Here is a 15,781-nt window from a genome sequence, read left to right as displayed (position 1 = left end):
TTAACGCGATAGCGTTAAAGGCCCCGTGCCGCAGAAAATCCGGCGTCGGCAACAGGCGTGCCAATGCGGGTGGCGGGGAACATTATCCCCAACCCCGACCGCGCAGGCCCTCCACGTGGTGCAAGGTTTTGGTGAACAAAAATTTCTCACAGTGAAATCCGTAAGGAAAATGGTTAAGTACGACTTTACCATTCGGCGTCGGATTGTAAATTAAAAGTACGAGAAAACCTAATTCTGCTACGAGGAAACTCAAACACAAACCCCTTTTCCAGCATTTCTACCAGACCGACGGCCTCGAGTTGCGATGCGAACGGGTACCCATAATGCTATCGCGTTCTACTCTTAAAGGCGAAGCTTAATAGTCCTCCAAATTTTTTCAGTCACTTGAGGCACGGTACACAGAAATTGAAGGTCTGCCCACTTGAGTTCCATGCACTGTGGTCATCGGTGAATGCAGATGACGACTGAACATCAAAGAAGCAAAAATACACCCCTCCTCCACGCACAAGCAGATCGAGGTGCACACTGTGGTAGTCTAAAGAGTATGCAAAGCGAATAAGGCTTGACTTCTTCCGATGTTCTCCATGCGCTTTCTCGGGTATGATGCGTTTGCCTCTACACGATGCCAAACAGATTCCGTCCTCCCTCCATTTCAAATTTCACCTTGGCTTTTTGGCACACTGAAGGCACTAAAATTCTTGTGGACTCCTTGTGTACGAAAACAGGCTGCTGGGCTAGCTCCTTCAGCAGGTCCTCTTACTGTAAAAACAGTAGGCATGTGGAAAGCGCATGTTAATTGAAGGAAACTTTTCTTACTGAACGTTTTGGTTTTGCATTATGACTTGGCAATAAGCACTGCAATAATATACTGGTTCCAGCGTGCAATTTTCACGCATTCCAATTTTATTAACATGATTCTAACATTGACTGGTCACAAGTGAAATTCTGTTCTCTGTTTTCTTTGAAGAAATATTTTACATCTATCTGAAGGTGTTACACGTACAAATCACCAACCTGTGTAAGTGTCGCCTATTTCGCAAGTTTTCAGGAGGCTGTTTTCATGACAAGTTGGTGATTGGTAGATGACAGCAGCTTCCTCAAAATTTACAAAGTAGTTACCACTTAGCATTCAAAGAAAGGAATACAGATTGTATTTCAGGTAAACAGGCAACTCAAAGGCGTGTAACATTTTAATGTTACTGTAACTGCCTGAAACAGCTTTGTTGCAAATAGTTGCGATTCCCCAAGATTGCACTCGTCTACTGTCATATTTTAAGGAATCGCAAAATAGTTGTTCAGTCTGAAATATGCAATGTCTTTCTTGAATTGCACCATGAATTGAATGCTCTAGACACCACGCAGACGACATATCTCATTCAGAAATGGTGAAGGCTTGAGCATATACATATATACCTGCAACACCAGCATATTGAACACTTGGCAATGTCAAGAAACGCTTCATATTTCAGACTGAGCAAATATTTTGCGATACCAAAAAAATGACAGCAGATGAGTGCAGCCTTGAGAAATCGCGACCATTTGCAGCAAAACTGTTTTAAGCAGTTACAGTAACATTAAAATGTTAGTGTCACCTTTACTTGGGAGTGTGGAGAGTTGCGTGCATGCGCTACTCTCGATGGAGGAGAGACACGACTGGCGGCACAGCAAACGAGGATTTAATATGTACAGGGACGGTGAACACACGCGACACACAACACTAAAACCACAACTAAACAACTAAAGGCACGCAAAACTAGACATAACTCAGCGAAAAAGCTTACTTAAAAGAACATCCAAATCTCTAACTGAATACAACACTACTAGAAAACAACTATCTCATTTCCGGAGCCTAGCTCCGCCTTAAAGTCTCTCGGTCAGTCTTAGCTTTTGCTCGCCAAAGTCTGGCCGCCTTGGCCCCGGCCTAACTGCGTCGTAAATCGGAAACGGGATCGTCTCTTACAGATCGTCGTCTTGAGGTTCTTGTCGCGTCCGTGTCGGGCTCGTCCGAAGCGTCGAGGATGCCGTAGGTGCCGACACCTCGCGTTGTCTCTTTTGTCGGCGGTGAGCTCGTCGGCTCGTCGGTGATGAGCTCGTCAGCTCGTCAGCGATGGCGCTCGGCGTTGCTTAGGCCCACCTGGATAGGCCTAGCGTCGGGATGCGTCGCAATCTCTTCGTGAGTGCCGACGTGGCGTCCCGAGGAGAATCGAACGTGCCGGTCTGCCGCGGAAGGGGGATCCTCTCTGGGGTGCCTGGTCCTGCCGTGAGAAGCTGCAGCCCGTCCAGGAGCCTCGCCCGAACTTGCCGAGGTCGACGGCCACACCTTGGACGGCCAGCGTCGCGGACTCAACCAGACCCCCAAGTCTCCCGTCGCCAGAACGTAGCTGGAGATGCGACCTTCCTGACCCGGTGCCACGTTGAAACTCAACGGACAGCGCCGTTCATCTCTCGACTATGCCTCGGTTCGTGCGCCTCGCGCGCTCGCGCCGTTCCGAACACCAGGCATCGCGTGCTCCTCTTCTTTTTCGCGCCACCGGCGGCCTCTTACATGTGACAGTTAGACACCTATGAGTTGCCTGTTTGAAACCCTGCCCGCAATACATATTCAAGCACTTGTAAAGAAATTACATTATCTTGCTATTAACGCTTGTAGCATGAAAAAGGGTTTTATAGAATTTTAAAGAACTACAACGGTGTAACAAACTTTTAAAGGTTCACTACTGCACATGAATGTGCGGTATTAATTTAGGGAAAAAAATTGGAAGAGGTAAATGAACCACCTAATGCAGAGTCTTGACATACTGGTAGTTCATAACTACGGAAACTGCTTTGAGCTGCACATAATTTCTAGCATGCACTCTCGATAAAGTTACTTAGCTGGATGAAAAAACAGTATTTCAGGCCATAAGTTATTAAAATCTTAAATTATACAAACCCAGTGTTAATTTTTTTCAAATGTCTATATGATCCAATACTCTGATTTCACATTGTGAGACTCATTACTTACGTTACATGTGCCCACGCTGGAAATTTCCTAAAACAGTAATAATACGAAATAGCAGTTACCTGGAATTTTGGCGCTCCGCAGTTTCATTTTGATGGCCGTTTCCCTCTGGCCATTTCTCAACTGTAGAGGGCACATAATCTGTGTCCTCACTCTCACGCGCCTTCTCTCTTGCATGCAGCCCGGATAGTAAGTGAAAAAAAACACACACTTCATTGTTATACTGATAAACTTGGAGCGTCTATGTGCCTAATGTATTAGTAGTGGCTATTACAACTGTATATTGTAATGTTTCTTTTTTCAACAGAATATTATCGCTACCCAGATTTGCACAATAAAATACCACTGCAACCTCAAATTTTGTTGCTGACTTATTGACAGCAAAATTGTCATTACGGAAAAAAAAGATGCTGTAAATAACTGCACTACCTGCTAATGTTACCAAAGAAAATAAAAAGTGGAAGTCGCAAAACAAGGCAACAGTGCACTATATATTATGAGAGTATGGCTTTCAACTATAATTTAATTGTAGAGTACTTCACTGCCATTATTGACTGAACATGTCACCTTCCTTGGGCTCATTTTACTTCTTCACATTCAATAAAACATTACGTTATTTGCTATTACTCATTTAGCAAATGTTTAATTTTTCTCAACTGATTATAGACAAGTAGTCTTTCAACTTATGGTTGCGAATACAGAAAATTTATAAAATATTTGATGCAATCAAGATGCATAAAAACCTCCTTATAAATGACATTTACTTGTGGCGGGACTGCGTCGATCTCATTACTGTCTACAAAACGGACTGTGGTGAAGCCTAAAAGATGATTAAAAATGCAGGGAAAGTTGTAGCTGGAAAATTGGCTACACCATAAACTTCATAAATATATTTTGCAGTACTGTGAACTAGGCTTGAACATGACACAGAGATGTACCAGCCCTAACCATAACTGGCCTAAGAGAAGGCATTACAAAGCTTAATGCTCTTGATCTGCACATCAACACTATTCAAAAGTTCATTTCCATTCCACTCGTATCTAAATGCGCCCCTATTGCCGAGCTCGTGTACTGTAATCTGATGCTCTGCATCATAATATCAGACATCAAGCCTCCACATGTGTGCACAGTATTGCTAGAATTGAGTGGCCATTAATAATCGTTTCTCTCACTATGTTGTCACTTACCATGTTTAGTGAAGACGCCCCTGGATATAACACAAGTGCTCATACTTGAGTGATAGACTGCTTGGGAGTATCGAGAGCCTCTGCGCAAAAAATAAAGATTAGTAGTATTAGGTAGGCCTAATTTATTTGTTAATATTAGAAGAAAACCGCTGCAGGTCCTATGTGATGTCACATCATCAAGTATGCTCTATGATCAATAATTGCAGTAAAACAATTATGTCATTTACTAACAGACGTCACTCGTTCATTTCTTGTTTTCTTTCAATGTCAATAAACCAACACGAGTGTTTCAATATAAGTATTTGAAGCTATTTGTGCAAAAAATCATTATCAGTCTAACCACACTGTACATGTAAACAAGAAAACACTTTAAAAACTAGATTACTTGCGCCCCACTTTTAACTAAAGCCCCACGTCATACTAAGCTGTTCTTGCATTCCAAATTCATTTTCCCTGTTCTTGAATACACCTCCGTCGTTTGGTTCAGCAAACAACTTATTGCACACACAGTGTGAAATAAGTTGACTTGAATCATGGCAAGAAAATCTATTCGTTTCATCTGCTATAATTAAAGTCACAGTCACTGAACCTCCAGCCATACCTGCTGCGTTATCACAATGAATCTCTAAAGTATCTGCACTTCAACGCTGTCTCAGGCTTTTGCGACTGCAATCATATTACACTTGCTGCAGAAATTCTACTCGTAATTTCCATGCTTAGAAGATACAATTTTTTGCTCATAACACGTTCAAGTACTTATTTTTTTCATGTGCAATAGAACACCGGAATTATCCTGTACTAATCGATCCTTGCGAATTAATGAGCTATTAGGCGCCGTAAAAGAGTACTTTTTACTATGTAGACTACTTTACTTGTATTTTTTTTCTTCTATTGTTCATGTTAATTTGCCTGTATGCTAATTAATGGTTCCCAGTCTTGCTATAGCCGTATAAGAGGACTGCAGTATACGCCAATAAGCTACATAATTGGCATGTGCGTCATTTCTGGTTTGTTCAGCGAACGTGTCCGCCATTGCTAGGTCTGCTAGCGCTGCTACAGTGAGCTGGCCGCTCCTGCATTGTTGATCTGATGGTACTGCTCGTGTTGCGATCATGCCAACCAGCGCAATTTTCGGTTGCCGCACAAAGAGTTACGATGCGAAAAAGCCAAAGTATGGTGGACCACGTTACGTTTTCACCATTTACCAAAAGTGATAATGCACAAACGCAGACTCCTATCGGACAAAAGACGGTGTCTGCGGCGATCCCGAAAAACAGGATAAATCCGTATAATTTCCAGAACATGCATGGCTCCTTTCCTGGGGTGGGGGGGGGGGGGGATGGATTCATGATAGGGAGCAACGTAATGGATTAGACAAAAAAATAAGTAGCAATTTATTGGCAAATGCAAGAAAATTGCGGATGCATTATGTCGCCCCTAGTCGAGGCACGGATTCAACAACTTACACAGTGTTAAGCACATTGCAAAGTGCTGTTCAGGAAGCTCACTTAACACCTGCCCCTGACAGTGGTCCGGAGTGAAAGTGCAACTAACAGCGGTCCAGAGAACACCATCAGTCGCACTACACACAAACACACACACACACACACACTTTTTTCCACTTTGGCACTACTAATGCTAACGCATTAAAATAAAAAGCCAAGACGACAAAATGTTTGTCATCTCGTTCTGCTTGGCCCTGGGCCCATGCGCTGCCTCTCTCTGGTCACGAAACAGAACTAATGCGCCCAATTTTCATCTCGTCTAAACATATTAAGATGTTAAGCCAAAGCTGATTTGGATCAACTGGCTCACGTTCAGCAGCTACACTTATTTCTAAGATGGGCAGCCCAAACACAAGCCGCATGCTTGGGATGCTTGTGTTTCACGAAACAAGATATTCCCCTCACTGTAAGGGAGTACTTGCCAACTAGAAAAGCAAAACTCACGGAAAGCAGCGAACACCTAATTTGTAATTCACCAGCTTTTGTTACACACACACAAGAAACACCGTGCACACAAAGGTGAATCTGTGTGAGAAGCAGGCCGTCTGTGAGCGGAGCAACTCAAAAGTATAATGACACGAGAAAGCTTTCACTGCCGCATGGGAAGTAACTTGCCTTCATTGACTTCGCCAAGTACTGTCGTCAATGAGACATTCCGGCAGGCGCTTCTAACTACGGCGATCTGTAGACCTTATTTTGTTTCTTGCAGAGTGACATAGAACGCAGGCAGCCCAAGTAATTATAATAATGTCCAGGTGCGCGGTGGTTGGCAGTACCTCGGTGTCGGAAGTCTCATCCGCATGGACGCATTTTGTGCGGGGTTTTCTTTATAGTTAAAAGCATAGCAATAGAAGGCGCGTCTTCTACAAACGATCCTGTACAAGAACGTCGATGGAAGAATCCCGAGGCTATGCGAAGAATATTGAAGTACGCTCATCATTCCGCGCAAAACGTGAACGCGCAAAAGGGCAAAAAGGGGAAAGTCCATGTATGAAGGGCACAGTTCGGGGCTTCAAATTTTTGCCCATGCGCAGATCCTACAACTATAAGCGTGCGGCACGCAGGCAGCGAAGCGAACGGTGAACCAACATAGCGCGATATAAGTCAGGTAGCTAGCAATGGCGGACGGTCAGCACAGACGACAGATGTTCCCTGTTCATTCCTCCCATCGAGTTTGTTAACTTTGAAACGTGTAACACGCGGGAAATGATGCAGAAATAATGCACATGGATGAAAGGGCTACACGTTTATAAATAACAGCACAAGGTGTTAACAGAAATAACACAGCTTTAACCTTTGAACTCCGGCAACATGTCACTCTAATGATCACCAAGCAACGGAACGTTACAAAAGTTCATTTATGGATTCCGAAATCTAGAAACGCAAGCAATAAAAGAAACGTACGCAGACGTAAACATGCTTCTTAAACAATATACATTCCAATTAAAGTAATGGCGCCTTCATTCCGGAACTTGCCCCTATACCTAAACCTAAAAAAGCGCTGCAGGTAATGTTACTACTTACGTGAGCAAGAAGACGTGGAAGGCCGTTTGCGCTCTTCAATTCAAAGACAAACACGCGTCAGAGACTTCACGGCTGGCCCTGACAAAAGTAAGTACAAAGAACAGTAAACACAACGGTTCCAAAGTTCCGCAATCTGGAGCAAAACTGCACAATCACTCGGTCCGCACGGCTGCTGAGACTACGGCGGCAAGGTATATGTAAACTGGTAGGGTAGCTTCCATGGAAGCCCACATGTCAAGAAAATGGCGGCTCGTTGCAACCATCGCCATCTACGTATCGGGGGGACAACAGCTAGCAAAAAATAAAAAAATAAAAAGTGACGTCACAACCGGAAATGGCAGTGACGTCACGATCTGAGGATGTTTGGCGCGAATGTTTGAATTTCATCAGCGTCCGGCATTTCGACCGCAGCGCCAGCAGTTATTTTTCTTTTGAGGCTGAGGGGAACTTGCGACTCGCCTCAGCTGAAGCGGGTCATTGAACTATAGGAGTGGTGTATGTCTTAATGTCATCATAATTAGGCTGTTATTGACGACAATTGCTCCAGTAGGTTCCTTAGGAAGGTGAGCGAATAGGATGGAAATAAATGACAGTTCCACAGAGGTTACAAGCAAACATCACGTACTTTTATTCCTCTAGAGTAATGCAACTAATGTAATTGACCAACCAAAACTTGTTTCAATGAACGAAAAATACTATTGCCAGCACACAGTCGTAATGTATAGCCGCATGCGAAACCTTTTCACAGAATATAATAATAATAATAATAATAATAATAATAATAATAATAATAATAATAATAATAATTTTATTTACATCAACTTCGTGGAGGAGGCTGCAAGTAAAAGCTGCTCCAGTAGAGGCAGCTTGACGAGGCCCGCAGCCCCCTTACAAAGTATTCGGCAACAACAATTCATACATGTATACACATGTGCATTATATATACATACACCAACATGTACCCACATACACGCACATACCTACGCGTGTGCATAACGAGCCACTGGTGCCCAAAAATAATTAGGTTGCTTATGTAGTTCTCACGGTGAAAAAATGAAACAAGTTGACGCCGCTGAGCACATATATGTATATACACATATACACATACACTCATATGCATACCCATATATATACGCACATATAGACAAACATATATACACACTTTATATACATACTAACTGAGAGGAAGTACACTTAACCAACAACTCAAAAATCCTGTACATACAAGTCTCTCAGTTGTTGGGCCGTTATTTGCGTGACATAAACGCCTAGATTATTATATTTATTTAGAAGCATTGGCATTGTGTACGATAGCTTTTCCTTTGAATAATTTGTTCTGGGTGTGACCACCCGCCATATTTCTTTATGACGGGTAATATAAAATTTGTCATTGAGTTCAAGGCTACAAAGTTCTCGTAGAAAGGAGCGGTTCGCAATCATTCGCAATTCCGTGCGACACCATGTGTTCATGTCCAACAGTTATCAGACAAGACAATATTGCTCGACATCATCATTTAGAAATCATTTGACTTACTAATTTTGCTTCCCGTCGGACACTCAGAGACTGTGTTACGGAGAGTGAACGAACATTGCGCGACGTTTCTTCGCGGAGCGTTGCGAGTTCATCGTTACGACGAGACACAGCGCGTCCGATGCCACAGCGTGAACTTGCACGATGACAAGAAATCTGCACTCCCACCTTTGGGCAATGAATGCCGTGCGCTATGTCACGCAAAATTTGAAGTAAAGTGCAGGGTAGCTTCCATGGAAGCCCACATGTCAAGAAAATGGCGGCTCGTTGCAACCATCGCCATCTAGTGGTAGAGCGCCCGCTTCGGCTGCGGGAGGCTATGGGTTCGATTCCCACTGCCGCCGGGCACCCACTGGTTCAAATGGGTACAAGCGTGCCCCGGCCTGGCGTTCGGCTTTCTTCAGGGGTGATGCGCTTGGGAAAGGAGCCTGCGCCCTGAATTCCCGTCGAAACCAACGTGAGCACGGAAAAAAAGTGATGTCTGGGCCACTCCCATGGCGGTCATTTCCCATGTGGCGCCCCAAGCACCTATTGAGGTGGGGGCACCTTCGGGTTGAGGTCAAACACCCCTTTCCAAGCGTTGAGGTCCCATAATGGCCGAGCACCAGGCCGGGAGCGCGCTTGTACCTAATTTACCGGTAGGTACCCGGCAGTACTTGCCTCCCACAGCCGCGGCAGATGCTCGTCTACAAGGCCGTCTGTGGTTGGACAAGAGGCGCCCAGAGACAAGAGCTGAAATCTCTATTGGGCCCTCTTTCGAGATGTGGACCCCCACGACAGCCGAGCACCAGGCCAGGGTACATCTCTACCTATTAGAAAAGCCGGTGGGTTCCCGGCTGCACCGGGATTTGAACTCGGTACCTCCCGCATACGAGGCGGATGCTCTACCGCTAGGCCATCGCTGCGGTGAACAAGCACGCAAAGAAAAAAAAAATCTCCGATTAAACCACCGAGCTCTACCCGCCCACCCTGGACCCCCCCAAAAAACGGGCTGCGATACTTTACGTTCCAGGCGTAAGCGAGACACTTGCACGAGTTCTGCGCGCATATGACGTGCAGGCTGCACACGTTCCCTCCCGGAAACTCAGGCACGAGCTCGTGTGTGTAAAAGACCCTTTGGAAAAGGACAAGTTCCCAGGTGTGGTGTACGTCATTCCGTGTGCGGACTGTCACTATGTCTACGCCGGAGAAACCGGCAACTTCAAGAAAAAACTTCAACAGCACAGGAATGACGTGAAAAAACGACACGTTGCGTCGAAAAAGGGCGCAAGTTCTGCCGCATGTTTCATTGTGAACAAGACTTCCGTGGGGGAGCCGAAACGTTAATGTATTTTTAAATATATTTCAGCCTTTTTTTGGTCGTTGTCTCGATCCCTTTCTTTTAAGTACGCCGCGCTCTAGTGCGCATCGCCATTCCGCACGACATAATAGCTGGTTTGCACAGTCTTGCCAAGTCTCGCGCCAGAATAACTGGTTGGTCACCAAGAGCGAACTAATCAATTGTGAAATAGGAACAAAATTAACATGTGTTGTTTTAGTACAGCAAAAATACCCCCCCCTCCCCCTTTGACTTTAAGCACTGCTCGGCGTCATTGCATTTCTATAAAAAATATCGTGCACTCGCAAAACAACAGCCGGGCGTGTCGCGCTTCCGGGTCACAGTGAAACCGCGCCATGCGGGCGCTCCATGCACCGTGCAGGCCAGTCGGCATTATCAAGTCGTATGGTACTCCATCGTCGCTGCTAATGTTCTCAAATATTATGCTCTAAAATGCAGTGGAAAGTCCCTCATTAGCGTGAGCTGAAGCACCCTCTGGTTCCGATGCAGCCAGCTCTCTGAAAAACTCAGCGCGTGCGCCGCGTGCCACATTCTAGTCTTCTTTCCCCGGGACAGCTCGCGCTTTGAGGCGCCGTGTCAGACTTGCACTATCTCAGCGACTTTCGCCAGCACTTTGCCTGTAGCAGTTTACACTACCTAGAAACAGTGCGACGTTCTGAAAACTTCATTATCGCGCCAGTGAATGTCATTTTAACATTCGTTAGCCTGAGTACAAATGCCATCGTCGTTTTAACGTACACTATTCAGACAACATAGCCACAGGTACGTACGATTTTATAACACGTACATAGTTGTACTCGTACAAAAAGGACTCGCAAATACGATCAGTTCGTCATTAATTATTCGCCTCTTCTGACGATCTGAAAGGTCAGCCTAACTTTTCAGCTTTGCTGCTGAGTACATTACGAACAATAGGAGCTAGCGGCTGCCCCTTCAGCGCACATACCCTGGTTCAAGTCCCTGGTTAAAATTACTACTGCGTTTTTCAATGATAAATGTACGCGCAGAGCGAAACATTAAGAAGCAGTCGATACATCCTTACATTTAGACGGCTTGCTCAGGTCTCTCGATGTCCGCACAGCATACCTCTCGTTGACGGCAGCCAAGGACCTCTCAAAAAGCTTAAGCTCATCGTCTGACTTCAGGTAGCCATGTGAGTAGCCGTCTTCACGATGATGTAACCCTTGGAGGTACTTTTCGATCACCTTCTGTCGGTCAGGAGGCTCGCTCATCGCTGCATTCCGCGCTTTCACAAGCGAAACAAAACAACGCACGCTGCGAATATGATACGCGCGCCAACTTCTCACTCACGTGGAACGAGCTGATCCGAATTGAGGCGCCGCACCGACCACGCTGCCAAACAGAGAGGAAAAAAGAAAAAGAAAATGGTGACACGTCATCGAGGCGAGGCCCCGCCCCTGCAAGGATTTGTTGTGAAAACAGTCGCACCCGAGTCAGAGCATGCGACGGTGAGCCGGTAATCGCGGTTCGCGCACGCAAGGGCGGGAAGCCGGAAGGAAGCGCGCAGTCTTCCAGTCGCGCACAGCGTTCCGGAGGTAGGGTAGGGTGGTGGAGGGGCCGCACTTCACTGCGGCCGAGCGCTCTCGCCGGGCCGGAAGGCTCGAGGGGATGAGGGGGGGGGGGGGCGTTCTGCGCCGCGAGCGCCCGCCCGTGCGGCTGTGTCTTGAAAGCTATCTGCAGCGCGGGAGAGACCGCCATCCCTGCGTTTTCGCGGCTAAGGTCGCGTTGATGCGAGCGCCGGCACGAAGCTGAATTTGCTGGCTGCAGTTGCCGCGCCGACTCACCCCAGCGTTTTGACAGCGAGTTTCCACGGTCATCGAGTGAGATGCGTTCATGTTTGCTTGTGCGCGCGTGACACCATGCTTGTTAATTTAGTTAGTGTGCCTATGTTTACAAGCTTATACAGCCGATACAGCTGCTATCCTTACTTTGTATAGCTATCCACCAATTTTCTATCGCAATCAATGCTTCGCCTTTCGATCGAAACTGCGACTTTTTTTATTACGAAAGCATCTAGTATGCAAACAGAAACAAACATCATGCGCCAGGCTATGCGGAATCAAATAAATAAAAGTACGGCTTGGTAATCACACACCGATGTACACAAACCTCAGCGGCACAAGAACGATTGACGTTGTGCTTATGCTCGTGCCTGAATTCTATCTTTAATCGTTTGTCGCAATGGCTAGCCAAGTATGTTTATTCGTAAATAGTTCAAATAGTTTGTTTTCACATTGCGAAGCGCATGCATGCCTTTCCTACGCTTACTATAGTTGCTTTCCCAATAAAATTCATTTGCGACTCAGTGCCTCTATTCTTTCTTTGACAATCCTTCGTCTCTTGTGCGCTGCCACTATTAAAGAATGCAACAACTAGCCAAGGTTGAGTGTTCGGCTACTGGTGCTACGTTTAGCTGTGGCACCATGGCACAATAAGCGTATCTTGCGACCATGCGCGAGGGGAACGGGCGACTCTATCTCCCACGCGAAAGGAGGAAAGCGGGAAGGCAGCCTGGAAGGGAGGGGGTGCGGCTTCTACTCTGCCAGCAACAGCGTACTTGTACTTTGCGCGGCTGCGCGCCATCGCGCGCACCGCATCTTGAAAGATATCTCCACACGGCTCTTACCTTTGTATGCGCTCTGCTTTCGCCGCTCCATTTCCATTGAAGCGATAGACCGCACGAACCTACGGTCACTGCTCCCGTCGCGCTTACTCACGCCAGCGTTTTGACAGTGGTTGTCTGCGGTCATCGAGTGGGATCTATTCATGTTTGCTTGTGCGCGCTTACACCATGCTTGTTAATTCAGTCAGTAAGCGAATGTGTCCAAGTTTATGCAGCCGATAAAACTACTATCCTTACTCCGTATAGCTCTCTACTAATTTGCTATCGCAATTGATCCTTTGTCTTTCGGACGAAACTGCGACTTTTTTTCTTTTTTTTGTTTTTGGTCATTGTCAGTGCACTTTATAAAATTTCACTTTTATTTGGGGAAGTAGCTTTAACGGAGGTACGAACTATGATGCAATTGTTTAGCCAAATGCAATTCCTAGCTCTAAAATCTATAATGAGTCCACTATTTTCTCTTTCCATCGCTGCGCTCCTTGCTCTTTCCACATTTTGTGCCATGCTTTATTGGTTGGAAGAGGTGCCTCTGCTATCCTATAGTAAACTGCGTGAGCTACAGTGCTTCCAGTGGTGGCGACGGTTGTGTGACAATGCCTCATCGCCCGGGACAAGCTACCAGGTGTCCTAACTGCAGCGTGTCTTTGGCTTTTCCTTGTTTTTCTAACCATAGCCATTGTATCGCATCATTCATTGCAGCTGGTCAACAGTGTCACACACTCTTGAGCAGCCTGCCGAAACAGCTTCTTCTCTGCTGGCTGAAAGCCTGGCCAGAATGCCTATGGTTGACATGCTCTGCGAAATCGACAGGTACGTGGTGTAGGTTGCCGTGTGCGATAGCCGTGATGAGGGCAGGTTTCCACATGTTTTATCTGAAGACGTAACACTTTGTGAGCAGCTCAGTAGCTCTCGTTATAATAGAATGATTGCGCCCAACAAACCATATGTTGTCTTTGTGCGACAGCGATGCACAAAGTTAGAGAGGGTGTTCAGACACAAAATGCATCCCCATATAGAAACACTGACTTTTCTGACTGAAGTTCACTGTAGCTTAATGTTTAGAAGCAGTTTATCAGCGATTGGCTTCGGCTCACGGAAAATACGTAAGTGGTATATATATCTCAGCACCACTAAAATGAATATACGCTATGCATTTTCTTCTGTTTGACAGATTCATAACTGAAATGGACAGCTATGACCAGGCAGGTATGATGACCGGTCAGGTGACACTGGAAGACCGAGCAAGAGAAGTCCACCTCTGGGGCTACAAGGTCCGAACACGAGGTAGGGGCCAGTGCTCATAATTTCAATAATGTTTCTTATACTTTATTTCTTAACTTTATTATTGTTATGTTTGATGCATATTAACAGCGAAGCTGTTTAAGCTAGCCGTAAAAAGTATGGTGTTTCACAAAAAGGCCGCCGCGCCGTAGCCATGGCAACCAGCGACGCCGCAGCTGCTAGAACACCTGGCGCAACCTACCACCTGTGTACTGCGCATGCGCTGACAGCGAACGCGTTTCCCGCGTTCGCGCCGGGGAAACAAGGGCGGCGTCGACAGCAGCTCGGCAGCAGCTGGAAGACACTGCGCGCAACCGGTTTCCGCCACCGCGCCGAGATCTGCGCATGCGCCGTGATAACGATTGGATCTGCGCATGCGCTGACCTGGACGCAACAGCTATGTAAGCGTGTGCATGGTGGCAATAGATCAGTAGAAGCTATGGGACGCCCAAAGATAGTTCGTGCTCCCGAAGAGGCCGCTCTTCGCGATAAATTCCGGAAAATGCTGGGGATGACTTGGTAGTGCTTAGCCTAGCCCAACAGCCAGGACTAGGTAGGTACCCATCAGCTCCTCTGTCTCTTTAGCATTGCGCATCCAGTGCAAGCGACGCTGTTTTTTTTTAAACAATTCGTGAAACAATTTGCAGTGAAAGCCCATGGAATTGTAATATCGGAACTAGTGACTAGACATTCGAACGCAGTGACGGTATGCCCCGCCCTAGGGTGGATAAAGGAAACAACATAAATTCGGAAATTGAGCTACGCTGAAAGATCTTCAGGCAGAAGAAAAAAAATTGGGGCAGAAACTCTCCACTAGGTGAATTATTATAAAGGGCCTAGCACTCTTTGTAATCATAACTTATACTCTACCCTTGAAAGGAAGACTGTCGTATTTTAAGAGATGAGCAACTCCAAAGAATACCAGGCACACAATGACGATATCCCTTGTAAATTTGTTTTTAGCATCGATCTTGTGTTTGGCAAACGAAAGCAATGTGCTTTTTTGCTCGCACAAGTTGCGGGCCAACGCACTCGCCTGCGTTTCAACGTGTCCTCTTCAGAAGCTTCTCTCTGTTGTTGCAGACACAATTCTCTGGTTGCTTGAGCTGTCCACGCGTACTTTGCCCGCGAAAGCCCTCGATGCGTTTCGTGTAGACCATTTTACAGCTAAGCTGTATACTTCTCGTTGGTCGGAAAATGCCGTGGTGTAAACACAATACTACATACCCCATACCAGCTGTGAGATATTTTCGCCGAGCTGGTATGGGGTATGTATATATATATATATATATATATATATATATATATGGTGGCCACCACACATGGTCGAGCATTAATTATATATATATATATATATGGTGGCCACCACACATGGTCGAGCATTAATTGTCTTCACGCTGTCCGTCTTGTGTCTTTAATTGCCGTGGTCTGCCCATGGCAGTGCTAGAATGAACTGAATGAGTTGCTAGAAGGGTCTCCCTTTTATCTATGAAAGCGTGGTGACGCGTCCCTACATATATGTATATATTGTAAGGCAGCAGCACAGCTGTTGTCTCGTCGCCTTTATTTGGCTGAGCCACGCGCTGAACGAAGACGACGCGCACAGTGAGGATGATTATGTACAGGTGAAGAAGATGAAAGATTAACATTTTAGCTCACAATATATATATATATATATATATATATATAAAGCCGGTATGGGGTATATATTCACGTTCACGTTCGTATGGTGTGTATATTCACGTATACATTCACGTTCGCAGGGCGGG

General features: G+C 45.9%; 1 protein-coding gene across 5 annotated transcripts in view; it reads left to right on the top strand.

Moving 5' to 3' along the window:
• Positions 1 to 15,781, top strand: part of LOC119449227 (putative phosphoenolpyruvate synthase) — a 614,437-nt gene that overhangs the window by 86,215 nt on the left and 512,441 nt on the right. For all 5 annotated transcript variants that reach the window (XR_007466614.1, XR_007466613.1, XR_007466615.1 and 2 more), the window contains exons 5-6: positions 13,431 to 13,541; positions 13,903 to 14,015. Coding sequence is in view for 2 of the 5 variants with exons in the window: in XM_049666356.1 (XP_049522313.1) it covers positions 13,431 to 13,541; positions 13,903 to 14,015 (224 nt within the window). In the remaining 3 variants the exon portion in view is untranslated. The remainder of the gene's footprint in view (positions 1 to 13,430; positions 13,542 to 13,902; positions 14,016 to 15,781) is intronic.

The sequence above is a fragment of the Dermacentor silvarum genome, chromosome 4 (genome assembly GCF_013339745.2).
Source record: "Dermacentor silvarum isolate Dsil-2018 chromosome 4, BIME_Dsil_1.4, whole genome shotgun sequence".
Taxonomy (NCBI): domain Eukaryota; kingdom Metazoa; phylum Arthropoda; class Arachnida; order Ixodida; family Ixodidae; genus Dermacentor; species Dermacentor silvarum.
Note: the sequence above shows the minus strand (reverse complement) of the source record. Positions and strands in the feature narration are given on the sequence as shown.